This window comes from Protomyctophum parallelum (assembly GCF_964188405.1).
Source record: "Protomyctophum parallelum genome assembly, chromosome: 16".
NCBI classification, from domain to species: domain Eukaryota; kingdom Metazoa; phylum Chordata; class Actinopteri; order Myctophiformes; family Myctophidae; genus Protomyctophum; species Protomyctophum parallelum.
Window position 1 is genome coordinate 36,568,572 of NC_139711.1, and position 27,575 is coordinate 36,596,146.

General features: G+C 43.3%; 1 protein-coding gene across 4 annotated transcripts in view; it reads right to left on the reverse strand.

Annotated features, from left to right (window-relative positions):
* The window catches only part of atp8a1 (ATPase phospholipid transporting 8A1), a 152,626-nt gene that overhangs the window by 43,192 nt on the left and 81,859 nt on the right, over positions 1-27,575 (reverse strand). For all 4 annotated transcript variants that reach the window (XM_083786146.1, XM_083786147.1, XM_083786145.1 and 1 more), the window contains 6 exons: positions 27,330-27,414; positions 26,124-26,263; positions 21,633-21,771; positions 13,049-13,113; positions 6,515-6,687; positions 3,133-3,316 (listed from right to left, as the gene is read on the reverse strand). In XM_083786146.1, coding sequence (XP_083642272.1) covers positions 3,133-3,316; positions 6,515-6,687; positions 13,049-13,113; positions 21,633-21,771; positions 26,124-26,263; positions 27,330-27,414 — 786 coding nt within the window. The remainder of the gene's footprint in view (positions 1-3,132; positions 3,317-6,514; positions 6,688-13,048; positions 13,114-21,632; positions 21,772-26,123; positions 26,264-27,329; positions 27,415-27,575) is intronic.

Here is a 27,575-nt window from a genome sequence, read left to right on the forward strand (position 1 = left end):
TGCATTCCAGGCATTTTTAGTCACAGTTTGACTCTGCCAGACCCAGCCTGGTCTTAAGATGCTGAAAAGGGGAGCGAGTGGTGGGGGTATTGGTCTCCCAGGGCTTAGAGAGGGATAGAGGGATAGCATAATGGCTTTATGATAATCCTAACATTTGGCCTGTGGCGTAAATCATATTTCAGTGCAATCTCTCACTGATAGCTGCGATTAGAATGCAGCTCCCCCGAGTCAAACATTTTCATAGTAACTTCCAGTTCCAGCAGACTATATAAAAGCGCAGTATGATTGTGGGCGCAGAAGCGTTTAAGCAATACATTCATCCTCCCGTACTCCAATGCAACGACAAGAAACGTTCTAACATGAAACCAGAGGAACACAGTAGGTCTCTATTTAAGTCTTAAAAGAAAACGTCTAGGTAGAAGCATTGCTTATTTGAAGGCCAGCGTGTCTTTCAATGGAACAGCAGGGGAAGGCTGTAGTGTTCCTTTAGGCAGAATGAAAGCAGAGCGGTGGCCTCCTGTTTGTCTGACCCTTGGTGTGGTGGGATCAAACAGTCCAGTTACCACAGAGTCTGGCTGATGACAGACAGACAGCAGAGGCGCCGGGGACCGGACCCCTCTCTCTCCAGCCTCCACTTCAGCTAAACAGATACCAGAGAGCTCTAAGACAACTGTGTCTAACTCGGAATCTGGGAGCGTCCAGATTAAGTCCAGTGGTGTAAATGGCACCTAATGTTGCAACATGTTATATAAGACAAGGGATGAGTAAAAATATCATTTAAACCTTGCCTGTACTGTATATTCTTATATGTTATTTAACAAATAGAGAGGGCTCAATGTTATAGTGTAAAAATAAAAAAGTATAAAGCAACACTAGTGCAACTTTCATCTAATGTTGCAGGGTGTGATTGTAAAAAACAAACAGGGTACAGTTCTCCATGTTAGAAAAGCAGGTTAGCAACAGGTTTAGCAGTTAACTACTGCAGTGCGACATTTAATGCTGCAGCACAATGATATCATACAAACCAGAGGGAATCGGTTTAGAAACAGATAAACAAGCCGTACAACATGGAGGACTGATTTTATTATGCAGCGCGGCAACTTGCACAGGTAATACTCCATTACACCAATAAGGGGGAAAACACCACAAGTCTGCAATGTAATTGAATCCAACACAGGAACACAAGTTAAACGGATTATGTGAGTCTGCCTGTATTTGAGAGACATACACTTCTCTAAATGTCATGCGGATGGAAGGGGCCACTTAAGACAAACCCAAGTCACTGTAAGAGTAACTGGACGCCAGAGTACATGGAATGTACTATGTTTTAGTCTACCACTGACTTCTAGTATTCTCAAGCCCTATGGCTATATACTGTAGTATAGGCACACACATGAAGCGAAGGCCGGCACGCTGCAAGAAAAAGAACATGATATAAGAGAACCATGGTCCTTTGTTACTGGCACAGTTCTGCTTGCTTATGTAGTATCGCGTATCAACTCTGAGTTTCAGAGATACTAGTTGCAGGGATAGAAGAATGTGTTTACATAGAATTTTATCAGGAGCAGAGTGGGGACTTGGACATCACCGCAGGTGCAAGAGCTCACCTGTATCAAGCTGCAGCAGCAAGCAACACTGCAGCAGCAACGCTGCTCTCCTGTTACGCACACTATTTATCACCTTATCACTTTTTCACGTTAGCGAACATGGAGGATCCTGGTCTGAATAGAATATACAGACACGGCCTGGGCCGTGGCTCAGCGGTCCAGGCACCCTGGCTGGTAGCTCAAACACACACCGGGTGCGCAGTGACGCGGCCCAGGCGTTGCCGCGCGGTAACGCCTGGAAAATAGAACTGGTTTCTATCGGAGCGTCAGGCGAGGCGTCAGCGCGCGTCGGACGCCGCCGGTGTGGGATAGGTTCATTGAAAATAACGGAGGCGGCTGTTTTGACGTGCTGCGTTCGCAGACGGTGTGTGAAGCCCTTCAGTCTGGCAGTGTGCTGCAGGTTTGACTCCCGATCCAGGCGGTCTTTACTGCGTGTCACCCCCCAATCTCTCTCCCCATTTCCTGTCAGGCTACTATCTATCCCTCAAAAACAAATAAAAAAATAATATACAGACACATTGTCTTCTCTATAGGGTGGAAACCCATTATGTCCAAAACGGTTACTTTTCAGGACTAAAATTCAAAAATAGCAAAAGTATCAGATCTACAAGCTGAACGTGGCGCTTGTGAATCTGCTACTTTTGTGTGTCACTGGTGTGTGATCGGGATGCACACACAGATCCGACGGACCAACGATCCGACATGCGGGAACAGTGGTCGGACATGCGCTGCTGGTCACGAGGATGTCCCCCATTAACATATGTGGATGTACTCAAGAAAGACACAGGCGTGCAAAGCACAAACGAGCTGGCCAGATGTATGGAGAACCGGGATGACTGGAAGCAACGATGGAGGCCTTGTCTGAGGATGCTCCTTGGAAAGCTTTCATTCGATTTCACAAGAGCATAATTCTTTGTTATAACTGTGTTCGACATCACCAGAGATGCCCAGACGACTCACTGAAGCACATGAAATCCTGATGTTTATGGAGATGTTGACACTTTGGCCCTCCGTCAACACACACCAGCATGCTCCACGCAAACACCCTCCTAGTAACCCGTTATTGCCAAGTATGAATCTCCAGACGCACCAGTTGGAGTGACTGTTTGTACACTGATCAGGAACCACACATACTCCTACTGGATGAAGATCAAATCCCCCAGAGCAGTCTTTAACTCAGCAAAGACCTCTCAAAGACCTTTCCTACCGCCAGTACCAATAAAGTAACAAGAGCTCTCTGCGAGAAGAGCAGAACATTTGACTGTGAACGACGTCAATTCGGAGAACAACCCCTAAGCTTAGTTGCTAGTGCTACAAAAAAATCTAAACAGCTGTCAGTGAAATATACTTTATATACAGTACACACACACACACACACACACACACACACACACACACACACACACACACACACACACACACACACACACACACACACACACACACACACACACACACACACACACACACACACACACACACACACACACACACACACTTTATATAATCCTGCCATCCTCCTCACCTGTGCAATGGAATAGTCAGAGGAGTTGGCTGCCTGCAGGCCCTCGTTGCCAGAGATCCCCACGCCAACATGAGCTGTCTGGATCATGCCAACATCGTTTGCGCCGTCACCGATGGCCAGCGTAATCACCTTTACCTGCTTCTTCACCATCTCCACCACCTCTGACTTTTGAAGAGGAGATACTCTACAGGGGAGAAGCAGACACAAATGGAAACGCATGTGAAGGATAACTGCTTACATTGCACTTGATTCACTATGGTCTTGTTCCAGCGTATTAATAGCTTGCACATCAATGAGTTGGAAAGGCATGGATTTATTCTTCAGTATCAATATCCGTGTGGGGAGGGAGGCTAAGGGGAATTAAAAGGGTCAACTTAAACACCACAACTCACTCTTTTACACATAATATACAGTAGACAGGAAAACGGCCATGTTACTATGAATCATACATAACCATAAACATACACGATATGCCCATATATAGGTATGACAGATACAGAGATCTCCATATATGGGCATAAAAGGGACAAGGGTAGGCAGACAGAAGCATAGATCTCCATATGGGCACAACAGGGACACAGAGACTGGTACAAAGACACTATGACAGACATACTGGTCTGATCGAAGGTGTGAGGGAAGAGTAGTGGTTAACAACCATGCATGACCCAAGGGTTGGGCGGCCATAGCCGAGTGGTTATTGTAACCCCTAATTGCTCCTAAGTGCTGCTCACTGTTCCTAGTTGTTATAGGATGGGTAAATACAGAGGACAAATTCCACGTATATGTGCATAGCCTATACATACAGTATACAGTGACAAAAACACCCCAAGGAGTGGGGATAATATTATTATGGGTACTATTAGCCAATGGAAAATCACTAAAAGTAAACGGTAATAGATGGTATTAGAAGGGTGTACTGTATAATGTACTGATCCCTGCAAAAGTGTAGTGGCACTGGATATTTGATTAGAATCTGAATCATAACTTTGGGGATTTTGTCTTGGTGATTTTAATGCAGAGAGACACATATATGTATTGATAGCTTTGCTAAATGTATATTGACTTGTTGCACAAACAGCAACACCACACCACAGCAGGACAACCTGCCACAGACATAATTATGGACAGCAGACAATACAGGCTACACATATTGTGGAGCCAGGATACATTAAAACCAATTTTCTCACAGGAAAATCCATTTCAGACTTTCCCCCTATTGAGCAAATTGAGGTGCACATTAGATAAACTGTTATTCAGAGCCATCAGAGTCATGAGATCAGCGTTATTGCAAACCCCCAAACTCTTCCTCTGCCTCGTACACCAGAGGACAGGGGTTGAGGCAGGCCGGCAGACAGTCAGGCGTGCCAACAGTGTGTGTGCACATACAACTGCCTCTGGGTAGGTGGATGACACGAGGGGGTGCCTTCTGTGAAATATTTTCTTCAGGCATTAGTACCCAAAGCAATTTATCTCATTTTCTGGAGGGTAATTGCAGATGACATACGTTTTCCCCCCTTCCCCTTGTCTCATACTCTCTCCCTGTAGACCCCTGTCTGACCAACTTAACCTCCCTGACTGGGCCCGTGAAGTTGATCCAGTCAATGTGTGATGGATTTGGAAACGTCCTCATACTCCTCCATTTTATGCATTTGAACATTTTGAGTTCTTTTTTTTTTTTCATTAGTGAGATTACAGTGTGAAAGCTGAGAAGGAAACTGCCCAGGGGAGCCACAGGAGAGAAGCAGGATTCAGTACTATAGGCCAGGAAACAGGCAGATGATGTGGGTCTTTTTACCACTAGGCCATCACAGGACTTCACAATGTATTTTCTTTCTCCGCCTCAGTGACAGCAAGCCTCAGGGCCTCCTGCAACACAGCTTCCTATCCGCAGAGTAGATATAATGGATACATAATACGTACAGTGAAGCCTCTCCTCGAGAAATGGTGGTTGGTGCGCCACAGACTGGACGTCAACCTTTCGCAAGTTGGAAATGATTCCAATGCGACTGTTTATCGTCATGTTCTCATGGTTAAACAGACCTCATTCATTGGCTCGGGTCTGCCAGTGAACAAGGAGTGAGAGACAGGACCAAGGACGGCAGGTACAGCATAACACTTATGTCATGCACTGAGTCATGGCGGTGGCACCTGGCTGTAAGTTTGTTATTGTTTGAAGGACATGGCACAGAATTCTGGGGCCCAGACTTCGTCATGGTCGCTTGAGCAAAAGTGTTTACATACAGTAGCTTGGGGGTGGTCAACATGGCGCACCTTCATAATTTTAATTGACCATAATTATATTGCTGCTATATACCCTTAATGATGCTGTACAAATGGCTTAATTTCAACATAAATATTGTTTTTAATAGCTATCTAATAGTGATCTAGTTTGCTTCTGAGATGCACCGATACTAGAATTAATAGTCATTATTGTGGGCCAACACGACCCAATACTACCCAGTAAGTACCTGGATTTGATTGGATTTATTTAGCACAGTATAAAAACAATAGAAAAAGGGGAAATACATAGAAAATAAAAAAGGAAAGTGCTAGGGGGAGGCAAGAAGTCCAAGTCCAGGTACTGATAAAGGAACTACTACAAAAGGCCCCTATTCCTCTCTGATCCTTTCCTCAAGTTGTTTCGAATCTTTTTTCTAATGCCCATATGTTTTTACTTCCCAGAAAATGAATGCTCCCCTTTTGACAAAAATATTTTTAGCCAAAATGTAATATGGCGGTCCATTCATAGGCTTGGAGCAAGTCATTTGTCAATCATATAGGCTACAGTTAGCTAGTGTACGTAGATACATGTACTGTATATGCTTTTATTAAAACTTCCATCGGGGCGGCGGTGGATCAGGGGTAGAGTGGCTGGATGGTAATCGCAAGGTTGCTGGTTCGAACCTGGGCTCCCCCAGAGTTGGTGTCGAAGTGTCCTTGAGCAAGACACTGAACCCCTAATTGCTCCTGATGTTTCTGCTTCATGGTTTCTGCCGCCATCGGTGTATGAATGTGTGAATGTAAAGCGCCTTGGATAAAGGCGCTATATAAATGCACCATTTACCATTTAACGACGTAAGTGTATTACAAAACATAATTTTAAGCCATCTGTTTCCTGAGAAAATATTGTTGAAGTCCACCTTTTAATGCCACCAATATGTTTCTATTCATATTTAAAAGCAACAACTGATGTTCCAGATTTTGAGGCCTAGTCCTGCATCTATATTGCATTTGTATATTGCCCCCCTCTATGTATTTGTTGGAGAGACATGAAATGGTGGATTGTCTCTTGTACCATTTGGCATTAAAAGGCTGTGATTCTATGAAATGATTTAAGCAGAAATGTTTAATAGTTTCACAGATTCCACTGACCAACCCTTACCTGCAACATATGACTGCTTTACAGGACAGCGCCAGGTCCAGGAAGTACTGTCGTGCTCCAAACGTGAGGGCGTATTTGAGGGTCTTTCCATCGATGATGAGGGCAAAGTCATTTTCCTTGTAGAGGGCATCTCCCAGCATGCCACAGTGGTAACCGAGAGTCTCCCTGGTTGCCTGTATCGATAAGACAGAGGTTTAGGGAATTATTGAGTGTGTATTTATAAACTATACGTTATGGTATAATGCCATTAACTAAGCCATAACCATCTTTGAGATTTTCAAGCTTTCAGTCCTCTTCTATATTGAATGCTTTAGTGCAGTAATACTACAGTGTTGTTCTTCACATTATGGAAAAGTTAATTTGTGTTTTGTAAGTCAATTCAGATTGGGTAAGATAACAAAATATCACACAATGATGGAATATAATAAAATACAAAGAAACATACATAGGAGCCTTGCTCCATTAGGACCAGCTTGATGGTTCATTCAAATAATAACTGCATAACGTATGATGCAGCAACAATGCAACATAATTTAATTCAGCTTCTCCGATGGATTCCTGTGCGTTCTAAAGCTATAGTTTTCCTGTAATCCGGCTGAATTTAGCAATACCATAATTAAACCCCTGATGTGAAAACTATGGTTCCTCAACTGGTAATGTTTTTATTAACAGCTGTGACAGCATGGCTGGTATTGATTTCACCTTGGGAATCTGTGTGGTGTTTATACTGTATTAATTTTGCAAGTTGCGGTGACAACACTTTCCAGCGTTTGACGTCAACATTTTGCAGAGTCAACATTTTACTGAGAAATACAAAGACGACAGGGTACTTTTACTCCTCAGATAAGATCAATTGGATTGAGGATGAAGCTTTACTTTAATACGCAGACAACCAGGTACAGATACTAAACAAGTACTCCACAATGTGGCACAAAATTACAGACAGATGATACAGACCATTACTGTATATATATCAATCCATTCTCACAGGTCCAGTTGTTTATTAGTCTTTCAAATCAACAGGGGCTGTTAAAGAGATAAGCCTGGTCTTTGCTACAGAATAGCAGCTGTCCATGTTTTTCCCTCGGACAAATGAGTTGAGGTTCATCAGATGAATGGCTCTCATTCAGCAGTTAGATCATATTTATACATTTTAAATACAGCTGCGATGACAAGTGACGATGAGAAGCTATAAATATGAGTATGAGAACGGGATTAAGCCCCAAATCAGCATCCTTCCTCGCATCAGGACAGCCTGGGATAACCGGAAGGGTGAGAACAACATTTCGCCCAGATGGCAATGCCTGTCTGATGATGTAAGGGTTAAAATGGCCACCGTGAGAATATGGCACGGGGGCCGCTCAACAGCTCTGTTGGAGGAGCGAGAGGGGAGGTTATGGCCTTTCCCAAGGTCACCTCAACAGCTCTGTTGGAGGAGCGAGAGGGGAGGTTATGGCCTTTCCCAAGGTCACCTTCGTGGCAGAAGAAGGTGAGGAAAAGCCGATGGTAACACAACGAAAACCACAAAGTTTGAGTGTGTACAGTATCAGCCATGTGAGGTTTGAGGGGAATGCATGTACAATACCAGTGAGTGGTCCTTGAGGGGGTTCCAGCCAGGTGGTCCCCAGCTAAATGATGGAGAGTTGGTAACCAAATGGACCCTTATTGATCTTTAACTCTTGAGAGCATAAAATGAAACCAATATGACCCCATTTGGCTTCATTTTACGCTCTTAAAGATGCATTACTTAATTCACAATAAGTCTACACAATTACAGAATGTAGAAGAATTGTTATTTTGCCTGTTCTCTCTCCTAATGGTACCAACATCATCAATACAACATGGACATGCAGAAAATATAATGGGCCCCGATATGAAAAGGGTTGAAAACCACTGTTCTAGATTGTGTTATACCCAGTGGTATACCGGCACCTGAAATGCAGATGCTCAAAACAAGACACCAAACATCATGAAATCTTGGCCGACTTGATGGCCGTGAACAGGAGGCCGAGGGGGGGAGGGGGACCTCCGCCCGGTGTGGAGGTCAGATACCTCGGAGCAGTTTGATTGTACCAACAGGACCAGGCAATCCTCGCTTGGCATAACAGCGCTCTGAAATCCAAGCTTAAAGGAAATATTTGGAAAGGCGAGCTTCACATTTCACGAAGCGAGACAGAAAAAAAGTGAGAGAAATGGCGAGTATGGAGAACAAGACAAAGGGAGGGGTGGACAGAAGAGTGGAGAGAGAGACAGGGACACAGTGAGAGGCATATGAGCCATAGAGAAGTGCAGCTGTGAGGACTTCTCCACATGACTACAGCCAGCCATGGTTGGTGCAAGCTAGTGTGTGTGTGTGTGTGTGTGTGTGTGTGTGTGTGTGTGTGTGTGTGTGTGTGCGTGTGACACGTGTGTGTGTGTGACACGTGTGTCTGTGTGCGTGTGTGTGTGTGTGTGTGTGTGTGTGCGCGCATGTGAAAAATAATTGTATTATTGCTGTGAAAATGAGAAAGTTTGTAAATCCTTACACAGTGAAGATTCCAAAAACCTAGCAAAGCAACATAACGTTACGATGGAAATGTGTTGGTATTTCTCAGTTTTGATGAGACCTAGGGGAAAATTTTATTGAGCAAAGATGTCAAGCATGTTTTGACCAATCAAAATGCTTGACCATTACTATCCATTGCATAATTGATATAAGAAGCTTTATATGTGTGTCAAGTGCATCAACTCTACTGTTGTAGTCCGACCGATGTCAGGTAGGCTGTTTTAACAACTTTTTAACCACTTATTAGGTGCCAGTACAAGCTCTCGATGTGTTGTGATATGATGCGTTGTGAGCTTACAGATTTGATCAATTATTTGAATATGGTTAAGTAAGTAAGTAAGTCTCCAAAATCGGGATCAGCATCAAAATCTAAACATCTGCCATTGGTGTGGTTTTAGTCCATATTTGGAAAGTACAGTACTGTATGTAAAGGTTGTCATTGCGTTTAGAGTGCAATCTATCAATCATGTATTGTGATAAGCATAGTGTGCTATAACAACCATTTCCTCAAGTAGGGTGCTCATTTCCCCCATCATTTCCACTGAGGAATTTTAACTCTAATGCTACATGTCTCCTCCTAAAGCCTCTTTGTTATGGCTATAATGGCCAGTTTAGCGTATGTGACTCACAAGTGTTTGGTTTGGGAGAGGGTATGTGGCGTACTTTCGGGCCTCCGTAAGAGCTTCCCATGAAGACCATTGAGCTCCACTGTTGATTTAGATCTTGAGTGATATGGCCAACAGGACGGGACACTCGTGACGGTGATGTTGGATGTTAGAAGGGGCATAATGTCATCATCCGTCTTGTGCAGGCTTAGCGGCACACAAAGAGGCATTTCAACCTGGGTCGAGGTGAATGACCGCGCTAACTCAACATGTTGCGGCATTCTTCGAAATACGAAGGATTTCTATGTTGTGTACAAACTTCAAACACACATAACAAGCATTTTAAATGATTTCTTTCTATCCACCAAATTAAGTTCAAATTTACATTTAGATGGGAATATGGCGCACACGCACACACATCACCTGTTGTAGAGGATCAGACACAAAGAGTCAAACGAAAATAAATAAAAGTGATCACCTCTAAGCTAACCATGGTGAAATACTGCTCCACAATTAATCACAATGCAATAGCGCAACATAGACTAATGCAGTTTCCAAAAAGGCCTGAGAAACAAGGTATTCCAATGTTTTTTTTTCCTGGCCAACAAATCTAGTGAGATATAATTTCAAAGCCTCACATAGAGATAAAAGACTGGAGAGACTGGGCCAACGGATACAATAGCCTCTATGCAATTGGGCCTCTTCCTTCACAGGTCTTATCATATCACTAATTAAGGCTTTGTTCCATTTAGTGTAGCATAGTGGTTTTCAAACTTCTTAATTTCAAGGACCCCCCCCATAACTCTTAAGTACACAAATGACCTGTAACCATTTGGCTCCATTTGTACAGTTCCTGGACCCCACTAAGCCCCAACAAGCACAATATCAGACAGGAGCTTGTATGGGCAGGCAGGCTAACTGACAGAGAACGTCTGCAGGTATTACACTCGCTCTGTTTGATTCCTATGAGATATTATTTGATAGAATTATAATATTCATCATTTGCAGCCATTGCAGACACTTGCATGCAGTTTTGATGCCAACAAATTTGGTTATTTTGAGTATGCCCGACGGCCATCGGCCTACTTCCGTTCCCTACTTGGGAACGATGAAAGTTGGAAACCTAGTAAGCAATATCCGTTGCCATAGCACCCGTTTCAACCGTCTGTCTGTGTCCCATATGGAGATCTCTGTCTGCCTGTGTCTGAACGGTGAAAACTGACAAAAGAAAACTGTGAAAAGTGGACTGGTTAAGTAATCAAATGGCAGGTGTGGGGTTGTCATGGCAATCAATAGAGGGTATGCGCGTGACATCATCACAAAACCCGGAAGTTATGCAGGAATGCCTACTGAGTGGCAAAAAACGACTTTCTGGCCATGACAATCCATACATCCAAACAGAAAAGTCCTATCTGATTGCATTAAACAACGTTAAACCATGTTAAACTCACTTTGCATGTTGCTTTGCCACTCGATTTGCCACTCAATGTGACATTCACTTTAAGCATGCGCATACCCTCTATTGGCTGAGGCAGAGGCTGGGAAGTTCTCGAGTTACGTGGATTACAGATGGACATACGTACGTACCTACCTATATGTACCTACACACATACAGAGATGTGGTGCATTTATAGTAGGATGGACCTGCCCACCTATCCACTATGTGTACACTACATAATCTACTAATAATGAACAGCTCCATAATCTTTTCTTAGCATCATTGCCTGTTCATATGACTACATTAGCTGAGTGGACAACAAAATTTCAGCAAAGAACCGAATCATGATTTGCGGAACCATTTTCACTTTGCGTCTTTAGCAGTTGCCAAGATTTAGTACAGACCGTTTTCTCAAGCATTTTCAAGCCATCTAAAACTTTGTCCAGTCTTTGATAACCGTTTCAAAACACAGCAGCAAGAGGGGAAGACATGCTCCAATTACTCTCTTTCGCAACACGAGAGCCCTCCAGACTCCAAGCACCGCTGCCTGGCCCCCTGTTCAATGCCCCCCTCCCCCCCCCCCCTTCCAACCCCCTCCTTCCATCCCCGTCGGAGGAGAGTTTCTCTCTTCGCATTTTAACCAGGAGCCTTATGTAAGCATCTGCGTAACCACAGGAGAATGGGAGCTGACATTTCAAAAGACCTGTTCCGTGTGCCTTTATGAATGCGTTGACCCAAACATTTTAACTCCACTCCATTTATCACGTTAAACGACTGGCTGACAGAGTGAAGGACGTCCATCATCACCCCCCCCCCCCCCCCCACCACCGACACGCACGCACCTCTGCCCTATCTCCATCTACTTCACCCCGACCTGCCCTGCCCTGCCTTTCTCCTGGTCCAACACTCTCCGTCCATCTTGCAGCTCCTTCTTCTTGTGCGGCTCCCATCCCTCGACTCCTCGCCACTGGGAGTAACGAGAAGAGTTTCCCCTTTCGATCCAAGTGTCAACAGGCAAGGCTCTACCGCTAGGGATCAAACAGACGGCTCTGCTAGATGTTTTAAAAGATGTTAAAGGCAGATTTTGGTTGTGTGTGTATGTGGGTGTAAGGGTCCCTGCGGCCAGTTTCTTTTCTTTTCACACCGGTTTTGTTCATCTTGGAAAAGAGGCATGTCGTGTCCTGGCTCTGTGCCTATAGCCTTCCAGAAACGTTTCCCTTCTCTATTACCAGACTTTCAAAGATATACAGTAGTCTTCAAATATTTATTGCGACCGTAGGTTTGCATTTCCGTGTGTCACGTCACCATATATGGTGACGCCTCATGACATCACACCTCCATATATGGTCATGCCTTGTGACATCATGCCTCCATATATGGTCACGCCTCGTGACATCACGCCTTGTGAAACGTCACGCCACCATATATGGCCATCTCCATGAAGATCACGACACTGACCTCATCTAACCTTACCATACATGGAGAAGACTGGATCATCACCTAGATCTGCATATATGGAGCCGGCCAGCAAACCCTTAGATCTCCATTATGGAGCTGACCTGTTCTGACATTCCATATGTTGATCTGACCGCATCACACCCAGTACACTCAAGACACGCTCCATATATGGCCAGTACAGAAATCATTCCATATGTTGATCTGACCCCCCATGCCAAAGCGCCAGCACTCACCCAGCAGTCTGCCGTCACCCAGGTGGATGCGTGCACACGAACACATAAAAGCCCCTCTCTTATATAGAAAATGTTTGGACCGCTTCCCCCCCCCCCCCTCCCCCTCTACATCAAATGTCTTTTCCATAAATAGTCGATCTACAAGCTCACAACATATACACATTTTACAATAACATTTTCGTCCAATAATGATGTGCCCATTACTGCCCAAAATAGAGATTTTGGGCAAGTGGTATGTTAGGTGTTGATACTTACATCAAGTGTGTCTTCATTGATTACAAGCATGCCCATGTTCTTGGTCAGCAGTTTGCAGGAATGTCCTACAAAGAGGGTGAAAAGGATTATTTAATCAATACATGGCAAAATACTGTAATTTATAAATACAGTAATCACATTTATGTGATTATAATAATAATTATGAATTTCAGAAATAGTGAAAATAGCAAATCTACAAGCTGTCACACGTTCCTAACGCATTGCGAGTGTATTGGTTTTAGTTAACAGCCTGGCTGCATTTGACCTGTCTCGAGGTACGTTCACCAGAACAGAGGCATATCTATAGACAAGCGTTCTGCAACTTGAACGGAGTGCCAATAGTTTGTGTCCAACCTCAGCTATCCTGTCACTGACCAACAGCTCACCAAACAGCAAACTCGCTTGCGCTGAATCTCAAACTTCCACAATAGGTACAAGACAGAGCTATGGTGGTTGATGGCGGGGGAAAAAAAGGTGTTCCATATTTGTAACTCTCAGAGTTAAATTAACACTGGTAAATTAAAAGATGGAGTGCCGTGATTTTTTCCAGATGTTCATGTGTTTATGAGGTGACAGTACTTCATTAGACCCCTTGGTGTAGTTATTTGCAGCGATGTCTTCCCTTTGTATTTAGGGTTTCTTCCTGTAGGCTGAAACCTTGACAGTCAAAAGTGCTAATGTAATAAATGATATACAGTAGTGACATCACAATATCATCCCTTTCCCAACACCACCCACCAGGCAAACTTAACTAGTGGGCGTGTTCACATAAAAATGTCATTTTAACAAATACTGTACACTTTTTTGAAAAAATTGTTCCTCCTTATATAATTATAATACCTGATGATCATGTTTTACGGTGGAAAAAAATCACGTCACCCCATCTTTAAACTGGTTTATACAGTATGATTGCGCAAGTAACAAGACCCCCTGAGTTGGTCTTTGAGTTAACAAACTGTGTTCCATTTAGTCCGATGTCTCGTCTTTCCTAGCGGAAGCTCCTCCTTGGTCGTCCCACGTAGGAGAGCATCCAGCCGGGGTTGAGAAAATCACACACACTCAGTGTGCGTTTGTGTGTTTTAGTCATGCTGTCACCACTTTACTAAACAATCGAGTTCTATTTTAGTCATTAAATAGAACATGTGGTTGCTCAGCTCAAACTTTCTTATTTTAACACCTACAACTGTTAAAACTTTGTTATTAGAATTCGGGTAAAACAGGTGAACAGGCGAATTTTGTCCCAGTGACCAAAATCACTCAAAGATACAAGAATATTATCGCCTCTCATAATGTGAACACACCTTCAGATTGGCATTCAAATTCTGCAATGTATAACAGATATCAAGGTGGACAACACAATACTAACACAAGTTGAACATAATGTAAAAGAATAATAATAAGTATTCTAAAACCACTTTTTGACAGCATGTTTTTGTGGCTGCTAATGTGAGGCTACAACAGCAAAGAGAGCTGATGACTTGAGACCTGACTAATGACCCTGGTTTACCGGGGTTTGTCAGCATCCTGTTTTTACTGGTCAGTTACACCTCTGTTTGCCTAACATGACTCCCAGGGGAGTGTCCATCTTGGCGGTCTATTTGGGGTCACTCACAGGGTGGTAGATGCTCCCGCAGGAGGCAAAGAGAAACGTCTCAATAACTCGGGACCAAAATCCACAGCCTAATCCATCTGCAGTGTGAGAGGACTCCCATCTGTGGATGGCCACATGAATATTTGTGGGTTTCATTGATTCCCATTCTGTTTTTGATGAGATTTTGGTTTCTTTAAGAGGGTTTACCAGAAAAACACACATCTATGAAAGCATGGGTGGCAATTTATACGTGAGTGAAACTGAGATATGGGATAGCGCGCACGCACGCATGCACACACACACACACACACACACACACACACACACACACACACACACACACACACACACACACACACACACACACACACACACACACACACACACACACACACACACACACACACACACACACACACACACACACACACACACACACACACACACACACACACACACACACACACACACACACACACACACACACACACACACACACACACACACACACACACACACACACACACACACACACACACACACACACACACACACACACACACACACACACACACAGGGGGTGTTCCTTGTATAAGGAAATGAGCAGGTTTCACCTCCGGAGCTCAACTCAACACCAGACCAGGTCAAGGTCTGGCTCAGTCAGAATGTTTTCTTAGGTACTAACTTCCACAAATTTGCCACACGTGTGGAAAATGTCTCTCCCAGCTCAACATTGTCTCACCCACGCCCCTATATCACCCCCCCCCCCCTCCTCACCCCACCCGCACACGCAAACCTTACTCTCCTTGTCAATTTGTGCCACTGCCCAACAGTTTAACATGTTTACCTTAAAGTTCATTTAACAGTGACCAGTTTTTATTTTCTTTTTTTTCTTCTTCAGGGAAAGCTGGAATTCCTGGCCTTTTTTCTGGATCAGGCGGAACTCAACTACAGTCCCGGCGGAGTTGGGGAATGTTTTAACAGCGACATACTAGTGTCACACAGGAACCACTGAGGTACTTTGGGACCAACAATTAAAAGGAGCAAATTGCAGGATTCAGTGATGGTGTGTAGTGAACCATGGAAGTGGACCCTTGCAGGAACTGAACAAAACCAGCCAAAGTATTCTGGTTTAAGTCAAACGTATACAATATCACTCGCTGAAAATGACAATGATTTTCAAGTAAGATATGCCACGCAATCCGTCCGAGTTAAATTTGGTGAGCGACAGACCATACAGAAAATAAATAAGGCTTTATACTTCCTCTATGCTGTCTCATCGTTTTCACACAATATTGTGGGCATTACGGCTTTCAGAACGGGGGCTGGAATGGAAGTTGGGAGAAGGGTGTAGACAGACCAGAGACTGGACATGATGAATGGCAGGCAGGCGTAGCCAGGTCAGGTAGTCATGTTTGGCTTGGCAGATCAGGAGAGTGCTGCAGTGGTTCTCAAACATTTTCATGTCGACAAGAACCCACAAAGTGATGTGTATTTATTTGCCCACAGACCCCATTTTAAAGGAGTTTGTGCCAGGGACCCCCAATTTGGTTTAGTTTGTGTGAAAAGTATTAACATACAGTACAGTAAAAACTTAAAGAGGATAACACAATAAAGTCCAGGACTTATTTCCATTGCCTCATACACACAACAATACATGCCCAAACACATGATCGACTCATGTAAAATAAATACACATTTCAAGACATAGACGTCTTCAAATTCACTGTAAATTTGAAAGAAATTACCAGGTTGTTCCATTGGGTAGTCACGTGACATAGAAGTAGTAGCCTACAGTTTCAAAAATCTACTTTCAGCTCCAACTCTCAGTTCCAATACCTTTTCCAGTACTTTGTAGGCCATCATTCTGCCATCCAGATTACCCTCGAAGATACAACCCAAGTATTTGACTGATTACGCCCTGAAGTCCCCGGATCCAACTTTATTTTTCACTGCATGTCTTGCAGGTTGGTGTCATGGAGTTGCCATGATCAACCGCAGCACCCTCCAATCCAAAACACAGACAGCTCGGAACAACCAGGGTTAGAGAGTGTAGGGCAGGCAGACAGTGAGACACGAGTTATGTGATTATGTGGTCAGGACGGTGGATCAAGACCATCTAAAGATAAGCTTTCAGTTTAGCGTAATAATTGGATTTAGTCTAGTTCCGTTTATTAAATTATACTTATAGATTACGAGTTAAAACGATAAAAAACAATTGCATTCTTACAATCTTTACTTCTCAAGATCACATGCCAGAACGGACCGTTTTCACTTAGTTCCGGTCATCACAAGCTGCAGTCAGAACAACGTGATGGGCAACCATTCGCCAGTCAGTGCCGAAAAGTGCGCCACGAACTCTGGCAATTGGGATCGTCTTTCAGCGAGGAAAATGGTAAAAAATACAAAGTCAATACTGAGAGGGGGCTTTTTACAGAGCGACTCAGTCAAGCGTCGGACCTGTAAAAAGACTTCCTGTGAGCGTGTGCTTGGTAGCAGCCCCTCTCACATCTGGGTATGGCGGGCACAAAGGGCTGATTCAGCCAGCCCGCAGTGGTAGGCAGCCACAAATGGAGGTGATTCTTAATACCTATTTTTCTAGATGCTCATTTAATAGGCCGCCTGTTTTCAAGGTCGTATCCCGTTTTCTTTTTGAGATTTGAGCTAATCTGACCACATCTAAGAGGCTATTAAAGGCTTTTTTTAAGGGCAAGGTGAGCACGCTTGCGCACGTGCGCGTGTGTGTGTGTGTGACAGGGGGGGGGGGGCTAATGCCAGGCCTCCTCCTGCTCCAAGATAACCCCTACAGGGCTGAAGTCCCCAGAGGGCACCAAAAATGTAAGAGGGGCCTGTTTGTGTACCTTGAGTGTGTTATTTTATTTCATGTCAATGCAGTGTGCTCGTACATCATGTTGCATTCTGAGCCAGATGTTTCTGCCCGATAAGTGTGACAGAAGCGGCCTGTCAGTGTCAGCAGTGTGTCTTACAGGGTGAGGAATGACTGTGGTGCAGAGCACTGGAGTGGTTGTCAGGGATCTGGCATGGACCGCTCCACACCGCAGACCAACTTCACCTGCAGCGCACCAATTTTGGTCTTTAACACCAACCGCTCTCTGGCGGAGCCAGGTCATGATGCAGGAAGTATGCACACAACGCTCTGCCAGCAACTGGCTGTTGATCAGATTTTTCTCTTTTCTTTTTGGTATCCAAGTCCAGAGAGCAGTCTCTCAACTATCGTAAGCATTTTCTTTGAGATGGATATTAGTTGTAGGAAGAGAAAGTAATGAAGGTAATGAAGCGTCAGGAAGGATTCAATCCAAGACAAAGGATGAGAATATGTGGGCCTTACATCTCATTACTTGACATGAATGTTTATTTCCATGGCCATTTTATGTAAGGGGAATTATGTATTTATAGTAACAGTATTTATGTCCTGTAGGGATGGTCAATTCTGTATCGATATCATATTTATACTTTGCAATGCTGAGGAACGCCCATCAGGCCGAAACTATCAGAGGTAAATAAATCATGTGAAAAGGACGTTCAATATGCGTTTGCTACTTCTTCATTCCTAATACTTTTTTAAAATGTTTTTGTGTCGCATTGCGATGCCCAATTATTAGTGCCCAATTATTAGTGTTCCTCAGTGTAGGAAATGTACTAACTTTTACACAATTTATGTAGAACATCGGTATTCACCCTCTGTCTACAATCTAGGTGTGTTTTATACACATTGAGGGCATTTATAAAATGTGCTGTGTATAAATATGATCATTTCCCCTTGTATGCTTTTTTTTGTTGACATTTTAAGAATGCACAGTGATGAAAATAAATAGTGACCATAAAATTATAATAACTATTTTTGTAAATTCAATAACTCGAACACTTCTAATAACACAATAAAACGACACCTATAACAACACATCGTCATCATCCGTTTAAAGTCCACTTTCCAGGCACCGCTAGGTTGGACTAGATTCTCGATATGGCTTTCTTCTTCCACCAGGAACGGTCCATGGCCATCTTATAGTCGATGCCGAGTGCTTTCATGTCAGCCAGTAAGCGCTCGGCATCAACCATGAGATGGCCATGGACCGTTCCTGGTGGAAGAGAACTGTAGCAACTCATAATGTAATAGCAACTCATAATGTAATAAGGGCTCAAAAAGGCTCATAATGTAATAAGTTAAATGTAATAAAAACTCATAATGTAATAATCAGCTCATAATGTAATAAAATCATGAGGGCATGACGTAATAACAGATTTTTCAAAAAAAGACGTGTTACATTATGAGTTGCCTTAATAGGCAGCTCATAATGTAATAAAAGTTCATAATGTAATAATGGCCCATATTGGTGAGAAAAGTCTTACACTGTCATTGTTATTACCTCTGTTGACAAATGTAGACTTTCATATGGCCCATATAGTCTTACACTGTCATTGTTATTACCTCTGTTGACAAATGTAGACTTCCATATGGCCCATATAGTCTTACACTGTCATTGTTATTACCTCTGTTGACATTTTCTTTTTTGCCTAAATCACCACCTGGTGATGCTGGCCACCTCTGGTAAAATCGCCCGAGCCCTAATGTAAAAGGCCTTCCTGTTACACCCTATTAAAACAATGGCCTATGTCAAGAGGGAGACTTAGGCTATATTATTTTGCCTAAGTCATAATAAAATGTGACTTAGGCCATTTTAACACACCTTTCAAAATGGGAGTGAATGGGACTGAATGGGAGGTACTGTTACTATGGGACTGATAGAATGGGAGTGAATGGGACTGAATGGGAGTGAAAGGGAGGTACTGTTACTATGGGACTGATACTATGGGAGTGCATGGGACTGAATGGGAGTGAATGGGAGGTACTGTTACTATGGGACTGATATAATGGGACTGAATGGGAGTGAAAGGGAGGTACTGTTACTATGGGACTGATACTATGGGAGTGAATGGGACTGAATGGGAGTGAAGGGGACTGAATGGGAGTGAAAGGGAGGTACTGTTACTATGGGACTGATAGAATGGGACTGAATGGGACTGAATGGGAGGTACTGTTACTATGGGACTGATAGAATGGGACTGAATGTGACTGAATGGGAGTGAAAGGGAGGTACTGTTACTATGGGACTGATACTATGGGAGTGAATAGGACTGAATGGGACTGAATGGGACTGAATGGGAGTGAAAGGGAGGTACTGTTACTATGGGTAACAGTACCCGGCCAGGAGACAACCCACAGAGCCTAGTCTCTCCATGTGCCAGAGTAGCCTTGGCAGAGTAGTTCTGGAGTAGTTCCAACAGATTGTGTGCCCCTGGTTTTTCCCTAGTGGGACTGATTGAGGGTAGCTACTGGGACGTAAGTCGGGACTTGATCACTCCCGGCTGGGTCGCCTAAGTGATGGGTATGATGTTGAGAGACCCGAAACCCCGTTGAGGATACATCACTGAGGATACGTCCCAGGTGCATCCATGCAACGTTTTTTAGTTATTGGACTGATACTATGGGAGTGCATGCGACGGATTGGGAGTGAATGGGAGGTACTGTTACTATGGGACTGTCACTCCCATTCACTCCCATTCAGAGTGAAAGGGCGTGAATGGGAGTGAATGGTAGGTACTGTTACTATGGGTCTGTCACTCCCATTCACTCCCATTCAGAGTGAAAGGGACTGAATGGGACTGAATGGGAGTGAGGGAGTGAATGGGAGGTACTGTTACTATGGGACTGTCACTCCCATTCAGTCCCATTCACTCCCATAGTATCAGTCCCATAGTAACAGTACCTCCCATTCAGTCCCATTCAGTCCCAATCACTCCCATTCAGTCCCATAGTATCAGTCCCATAGTAATAGTACCTCCCATTCACTCCCATTCAGTCCCATTCAGTCCCATAGTAACAGTACCTCTCATTCAGTCCCATTCACTCCAAATTTACTCCCATTCACTCCCCTTCAGTGTCAAATGTCTTTGTTCTCTGATATTATTTTAAACACTGTGGCTGACCCTAAACCATGGTTTATTAAAAATAATTGGAATAAAACATTTTGCCTAAGTCACTTACTGCAGAAGTAATTTGGCCTAAATAACGTTTATAATTGCCTAAGTTAAAATGGCATGGTCGGATATTGGCCCAAGTCATTTTATCCTTACATGTTACATGATTGACATACACCTTTATTTGTATGTCAATAGTCATATTTATTCATATTTTTAGTTTAATTAGTTTAATAAGGTGACGATATGAAAGTCTACATTTGTCAACAGAGGTAATACAAATGACAGTGTAAGACTATATGGGCCATATGAAAGTCTACATTTGTCAACAGAGGTAATAACAATGACATTGTAAGACTATATGGGCCATATGAAAGTCTACATTTGTCAACAGAGGTAATAACAATGACAGTGTAAGACTATATGGGCCATATGAAAGTCTACATTTGTCAACAGAGGTAATAACAATGACAGTGTAAGACCTTTCTCACCAATATGGGCCATTATTACATTATGAACTTTTATTACATTATGAGCTGCATATTAAGGCAACTCATAATGTAACCCGTCTTTTTTTGAAAAATCTGTTATTATGTTATGCGCTCATGATTTTATTACATTATGAGCCGATTATTACATTATGAGTTTTTATTACATTTAACTTATTACATTATGAGCCTTTTTGAGCCCTTATTACATTATGAGTTGCTATTACATTATGAGTTGCTACAAGAACACCTGCTACCTTCAATAACAACACCTGTAATCAAATGACTGGTTTGACCTACTCCAAGTTATGAGGGTTTTTGTGTGTACCGTGAACATACTTACTGGCTCCTGTGGTGTTATCAAATATCTAGTAGCCTAAATCCTTTAATTTCAATTTATTAGAATTTTGAATTGAACAGAACTGCCCTGAATAAATTAAAACAATGGACCAAAGGGTCAGCAAGCAAACGGGTCTCATCGACCAGTATCCTCTTCTCCTCTTACCAATATTGATGGCAGTCTCCTGCTTGTCTCCTGTCAGGATCCAGATTTTGATGTCAGCCTTCATCAGGGTCTCGATGGTCTCCGGAACTTTATCTTGGAGCTTGTCCTCTATAGCCGTGGCACCCAGAAGCTGCAGGTTCTACAGAAACAAGACATACAAAACAGGCAAGGTAAGTGAAGAGATCTACCTCACACACTCACTTGTTGGTCTCAATTAAAACTTCAAATAAGCAGCAGTGCCAAACTGATGTCACCGCCAACTGCAAAAACTAACATTATGTGCACAAATATATACCTCCTGAACTATGCTAAATGTTTTCCAAAATATCACAGGAGGGAGCAGAGAAAAAAAAAAGCAAGTAAGTGGAGATCTTAATGAGAGAGTGGCTTTACAATGTCATGTGTCAGAGAAATATGGAGACCAGGACTGTGTCAGGCGTGTTTTAGCCTTGTCAGCTGTTCTTGTTTTTCACCCTGCAAAACCACTGAGCGTTTTTAGGGGGGGGGGGTTCAGATTGCATGTGTGTGTGTCTGAGTTGGTAGTGGAATTAGGGTATGTGAAAAGACAAACATGTACAGTATACTGCATTTCTCTCCGGAAGCTGCCTGTGTGATTGTGTGTGTGGTTGTTAGGGATGAGGTACACGCACGCACGCCCGCACGCACGCACACAAAAATGTTTTCTCAGGAAGCCCAGTGGGTCTTTGGAATGGCTCGTAGTCTCAGAGGGCCCTGCGGAGGCCCATGAGAGAGCGAGAGAGAGACAGAGAGAGAGAGAGAAGAGGCAGCTGGCGAGCAGAGACCAGAGAAGCCATGGTCAGAGCTCCCTGAGGAGCAGTGACCTGAGCTCTGGTGCATGTATGTCTGCAGCGCTACACAAGTATTAGCCACTTAAACCCTATATACTTTGTTGACCGTGGCTCCCCCAGGGCTCTACAATGCCCGCCCCCCCATCTCTTCGCTGAAAAACAACTGAACTACAAGCTCACAACACGTCACAGCATGAGGCGTTATGCGCTTGTAGATCGGATAAGAGTTAAATTACAGTAATATAGGATGTTCTTGCTGTGTGTACTCACTCAGAGAGAACCAGACAAAGAGTAGATATATGCACTGCTTAACCCTGTCATAACGTTCTAATGACATCATGGCTGTGCAATAAGTAGACATTAACACAATAAAACTGGGAGAAAGCATCTTTGTCAGTGTCAGTACTCTTTATGTGAGGTAAATAAACATTTTGTGTGTTCTATTCTATGCATAAAAAGGATTAGACAGTAAGAGATACAGTAGGTGTAATAGCGACTATTGAACATTCTGAATCTCTTGACCAGTGTTCAATAGTGGGGATCAAAAGTAAAAGGGCTAAATACCAATAAAAAGGTTAAACAAAATACACTATATGTACAAGTTTTACAGTAAATGTTTAAAACGGTATGTGTACACATTCTATACATACAGTAGATAAATAAAGCTCCAGTTTCCAGCTCTGCCCATCACATGCACCCATAGAAGTAATTGTAAAACTAGGAATATAATATGGTACTAGTACCACTGTTGCTACTCCTCTGTGCACCCTCTGGTGGTGCACAGAGGACTCGCACAAAAAAAGAAATGAAAGCAATTGGTTGAAATAGGCTCTCCAGCCGTGCTGAAATGAGCATGACAGCACACCGAGCTGTTAATAGAAGATTTGAGAACTTATTAATCACATTAGAAATATCATCTGTTGTGCTGATTAGTGTTTATTTACTACCTGATGTGGATGCTAAGACAATTATCACCATAGTTAGCATTATGGTTATAATTCTTGGTGTGGATGGCCCTTTAGTTATGGATACTTGTTCTGAGGTACCAACTACCGGTTGGCAGAACAGGTTTAGTTTTCCTTACATTTATTGTAGACATCATTGAATTTATGGCCATTCAATTTTAAGACATGCTATTTTATGACAACAAGTCAATGATGCAAACAAGGAAAACCTGATCTGTGTGTAATTTGTATAATGATACAAGGCAGACATTTTGTTTGTCACTAATCAGCTTCAATACAGATTTAGTTGTTGGTTGCACTAGATCTAGTTGCACTAGACCTGCTGTAACAGAGGATCTTTCACCCCACCTACAGTTTACAAAGAGTACTACAGCTACTCTACTGTACACAAGGACATTTACAATGGCGTATTAGCCTTTTGTATTACTGAGGCCAATATCACTACAAAATAATATCTTATCACTTAAATCTAAAAGCTTAAGGTATTAATGAATGATTAATAATATACTGTACATTAGGGTGGCAACACAATTTAAATAAAACGATTGCACACTTTGTAATGTACATGTCCTATTGTTGAGCTAAGTATTAGAAACTCTTTGTCTCTGTAATTCCATTGTGTGACCCTGTAGTCACACTCTTCACCCAAGCACTTAGCCGTGCTATAAGAGCATGCATGTCCATTATATTTTTTGCCATTAGTGCCATTCCTGCACTCGTTGAGCAACCCAGGGAATGGAACCCTTAACCCTGGCAGTGTTGTTGCATGCTCCACTCATTGAGCTTTACTTGGCAGGGCGGACGTTGCATTCTCCTCTGCGTGAAAGCTTTCATGTTTACTTCATGATTGAGTGGATCCATTTGGGTCCAGTCAGCGCTGAAGGGCTGGGCGGGATGAACAGGCCGGTCGGTTGATTTACGAGTGCGGCCGCCGCTGTTTGACTAGTGCTTCCACATAGATGTTCCTCACAGGAAAGTGAGGAAACTGATTACACTTCCCAGTACTAACTTTGAGCCACAGATACACACATGCGGGCACTCACGCACACAGCCAAGTTATTTAGATTTCAGTGTGTGTGTGTGTGTGTGTGTGTGGTGGTGGGTGCGGGGGGGAGGGGGGGCACATTAATCACACATGAGGCTATTTGGCTTTCAGCTTGAATCAGGGAAGCCATTCGGATCCTGTTGCAGACGAACTGAAGGCTTTCAAATGGACTCTTTATATAACCGGGGCCTACATTAGGTGAAAGCAGCAGGGAAGGCAGGTAAATAAACAGATTGTGATGTTGCCTGCCAAGCTGACTGCACTGCATTCCAAGTTGTAATGTCTCTTGGCGATACAAGGCTGGATTAGATCCAGGATAAGTGATGGTGGTAGTGGTAATCAATCAATCAAGGAACCTTTTTATCCATCCATCCATCCATCTAAAAAAGGTGCATTTATATAGCGCTTTAATCCAAAGTGCTTTACATAGATAGTACTATAAAATAAATACTTGTAAACTGTGATGTGTCAAAGTTGATTCTGATTCATTACATTCACACACATTATTCATACACCGATGGGAGAGAAAACCTGCACATGGGGAGCAATTAGGGGTTCAGAGTCTTGCTCAAGAACACTTCGTCACCAACTCTGGGGGTTGCCCGGGATCGAACTGGGAACCTCACTCATAGCCATAGGTCACTCATTGAGCTCCTCTTCTTCCCAGATAAGTCCTGCCCCATGCAGGAGTTAATTATTTCCATAGACAACGCCCTGGTAACTTCGGGTCCAACAGCCAAGAACCTTGTTGGTGTTGTCCTGGACAGTCAGCTCTCATTCAAAGCACACATTACAGCGCAATCCTGTAGCTTTACACTCGCTATAACATTCAACGAATTAGACCCTTCCTCCCCCAGGAGTCAGCCCAGCTCCTTATCGAGACATCACTCATATCAAAACTTGACTATTGTACCTCCCTCCTTACTGGCCTACCGGCATGCATGCACACTTCTCCAATTGAGCCTCTCCAATTGATCCAAAATTCTGCAGCTCCCTTGGTATACAACCAGCCAAGATTCTCACGTTTCCCCCCTTCTCCGCTCCCTCCATTGGCTCCTTGTCATCGCCTGCACACTCGCACAGAATATAAAACTCTGATGCTAGCCTTCAAAGCAACCAAAGTTATGGCACCCCCATATCTTGCAAGTCTGATCGGACCCTCCTGCACGCTCAGATCAGCCAATGCAGGGAGGTTGAAAGTACATTCGCTAACAACACCGGGACAACGCTCCACACGTCCCAAACTCTTCTCGCTTCTGGCTCCAAAACTATGGAATGCACTTCCCATTGCAATCAGAACAGCAGACTCACTCCCAAATCTTCCGCCGTAGTCTGAAAACCCACCTCTTCAGACTCAATCTTAGCCTGTAGCACTTGCCGTAGCACTTGCCCTAGCCTCGACGACCTTACCGGCATATGCATAGGCTCAACTTATAGCATTTTATGTAGACATAGCATAAATAGTGTATACGCATAGTTTTATTATATAGCTATTCCACTGTTAGGTTCTTAGTTTACGTATCATTCATGATGACTATTTCTTTGTATTTTGTTCTTGCTTACTGTCACTCTGGATTAAGGGATAGGCGTCATAAGGCGTCATGTGGCATGGAGTGAGTTAGGCGTCTGCTAAATGCCTAAATTGTAAATCATCAAACAACACGTAACAAACCTTCTCTATGAGTTCGTAGCTCTCCTCCAGTTTGAGGGCTCTGTTCTGCAGAGAGGTGCCGGCCCTGTGATGAAGCTCCAACCACTGCTGGTAGGATGACTCACTGATGTCTGCCACGGCATAGCACAGAGTACGCAGCCCTGGGTGGAGAGAACAGTAGAATGTCAATCCTGTATAATAATTACATCCACGGTGATTGTGTTGATTGATGGTCCAATGTCACTTGTAGAAAACGTTTCAACAGTTTGGCTCAGCACCAAGAATGGAGGATGGTGTTACATATTTTATTTCCAATGTCAATTGTAACCATCCTAAGTCCCTGCAGCAATATTTGGCAAGTGAGTTGTGATCTCTGAATTACTGGGTCAGAATGACAACATGCTGTGATCTAGTAAGCCCTACCTATCTCTGGCATGTCAAAAACATGCAAATGAAAACCAGGTCCGTGTGAGATGCTGCCGATTCTGGTTGTAGTTAAAATTGTGAATCTGTCTTAAGAGAGCCAAGCTTGATTAAAACGTTGGTTGGTTCGGCACAAATTCCAAGCTATAATATGTAGCGAATGCCAAATTCTAAACTAAATAGCAATTCAAATCCAAACTTAAAAAGGAGTTGTAATTTTGTATTGGATCTTTAGAAAACAGTGATAGCTGTACAGTTACAGTGCCACTAGTCTACAGAAAATACTTTTTATGACGCCCTTCTACTGTTGTTTCACTAGGGGGCAGTGTAAACACAGAGCAGACGAAAGGTACACACAACCTACAATGCAGTCATTCTCGGGTGCAGTACGTAGTTCAGACAAGTCATTAGTCCGACAAATGACTACCCACCTCATCTCCTAACCTAACCATAACCGCAAGCACGGGAGCAGACGCTAGTCCGACAAGCGGATGAATGTGGGACTAATGCCCTGTCTGAAAAGCGTCCACCCCCCGTTATTCTCTGCACATTGTCTCTACTACTACTTACTTAGTACTAGTACCTTTACTCTCATCCTAACACGTGAAAATGATTCAAATGTAAGTGAGGGACACAAAAGAAGCCTCCAACGCAACTGTTGATCTATCAGTGAGTGATGTGATGATGATTACATTTACCAGGAGAGAAAAGGTGAAAAGGAAAATGTATGGTGTGCATACTGCAGTACTAACACAGAGGATGTTATAACTTCTGGCCAACAGGGGGCATTGTTTGTCCACTCACCCTCGGTGGCAAACGCTTCCAGGTGCTTCAGTGTGATCTCTTTGTACCTGGAGCTATCGGCTAGACGGTCATAAATAACCGTGTCCTGCAGCAGCAACAACAAAATACAGAGTTTTAGTGATTGGCTACTCGTCTACAGAGCAAAGAAGAAGAAAAAAGGTCTTAGACAGAAACATATTCCTTCCTATTTCTAATGCAGAGACTTGGATGAGAGGCTTGGCACTAGATTGGCTTTGTTACCTTTTG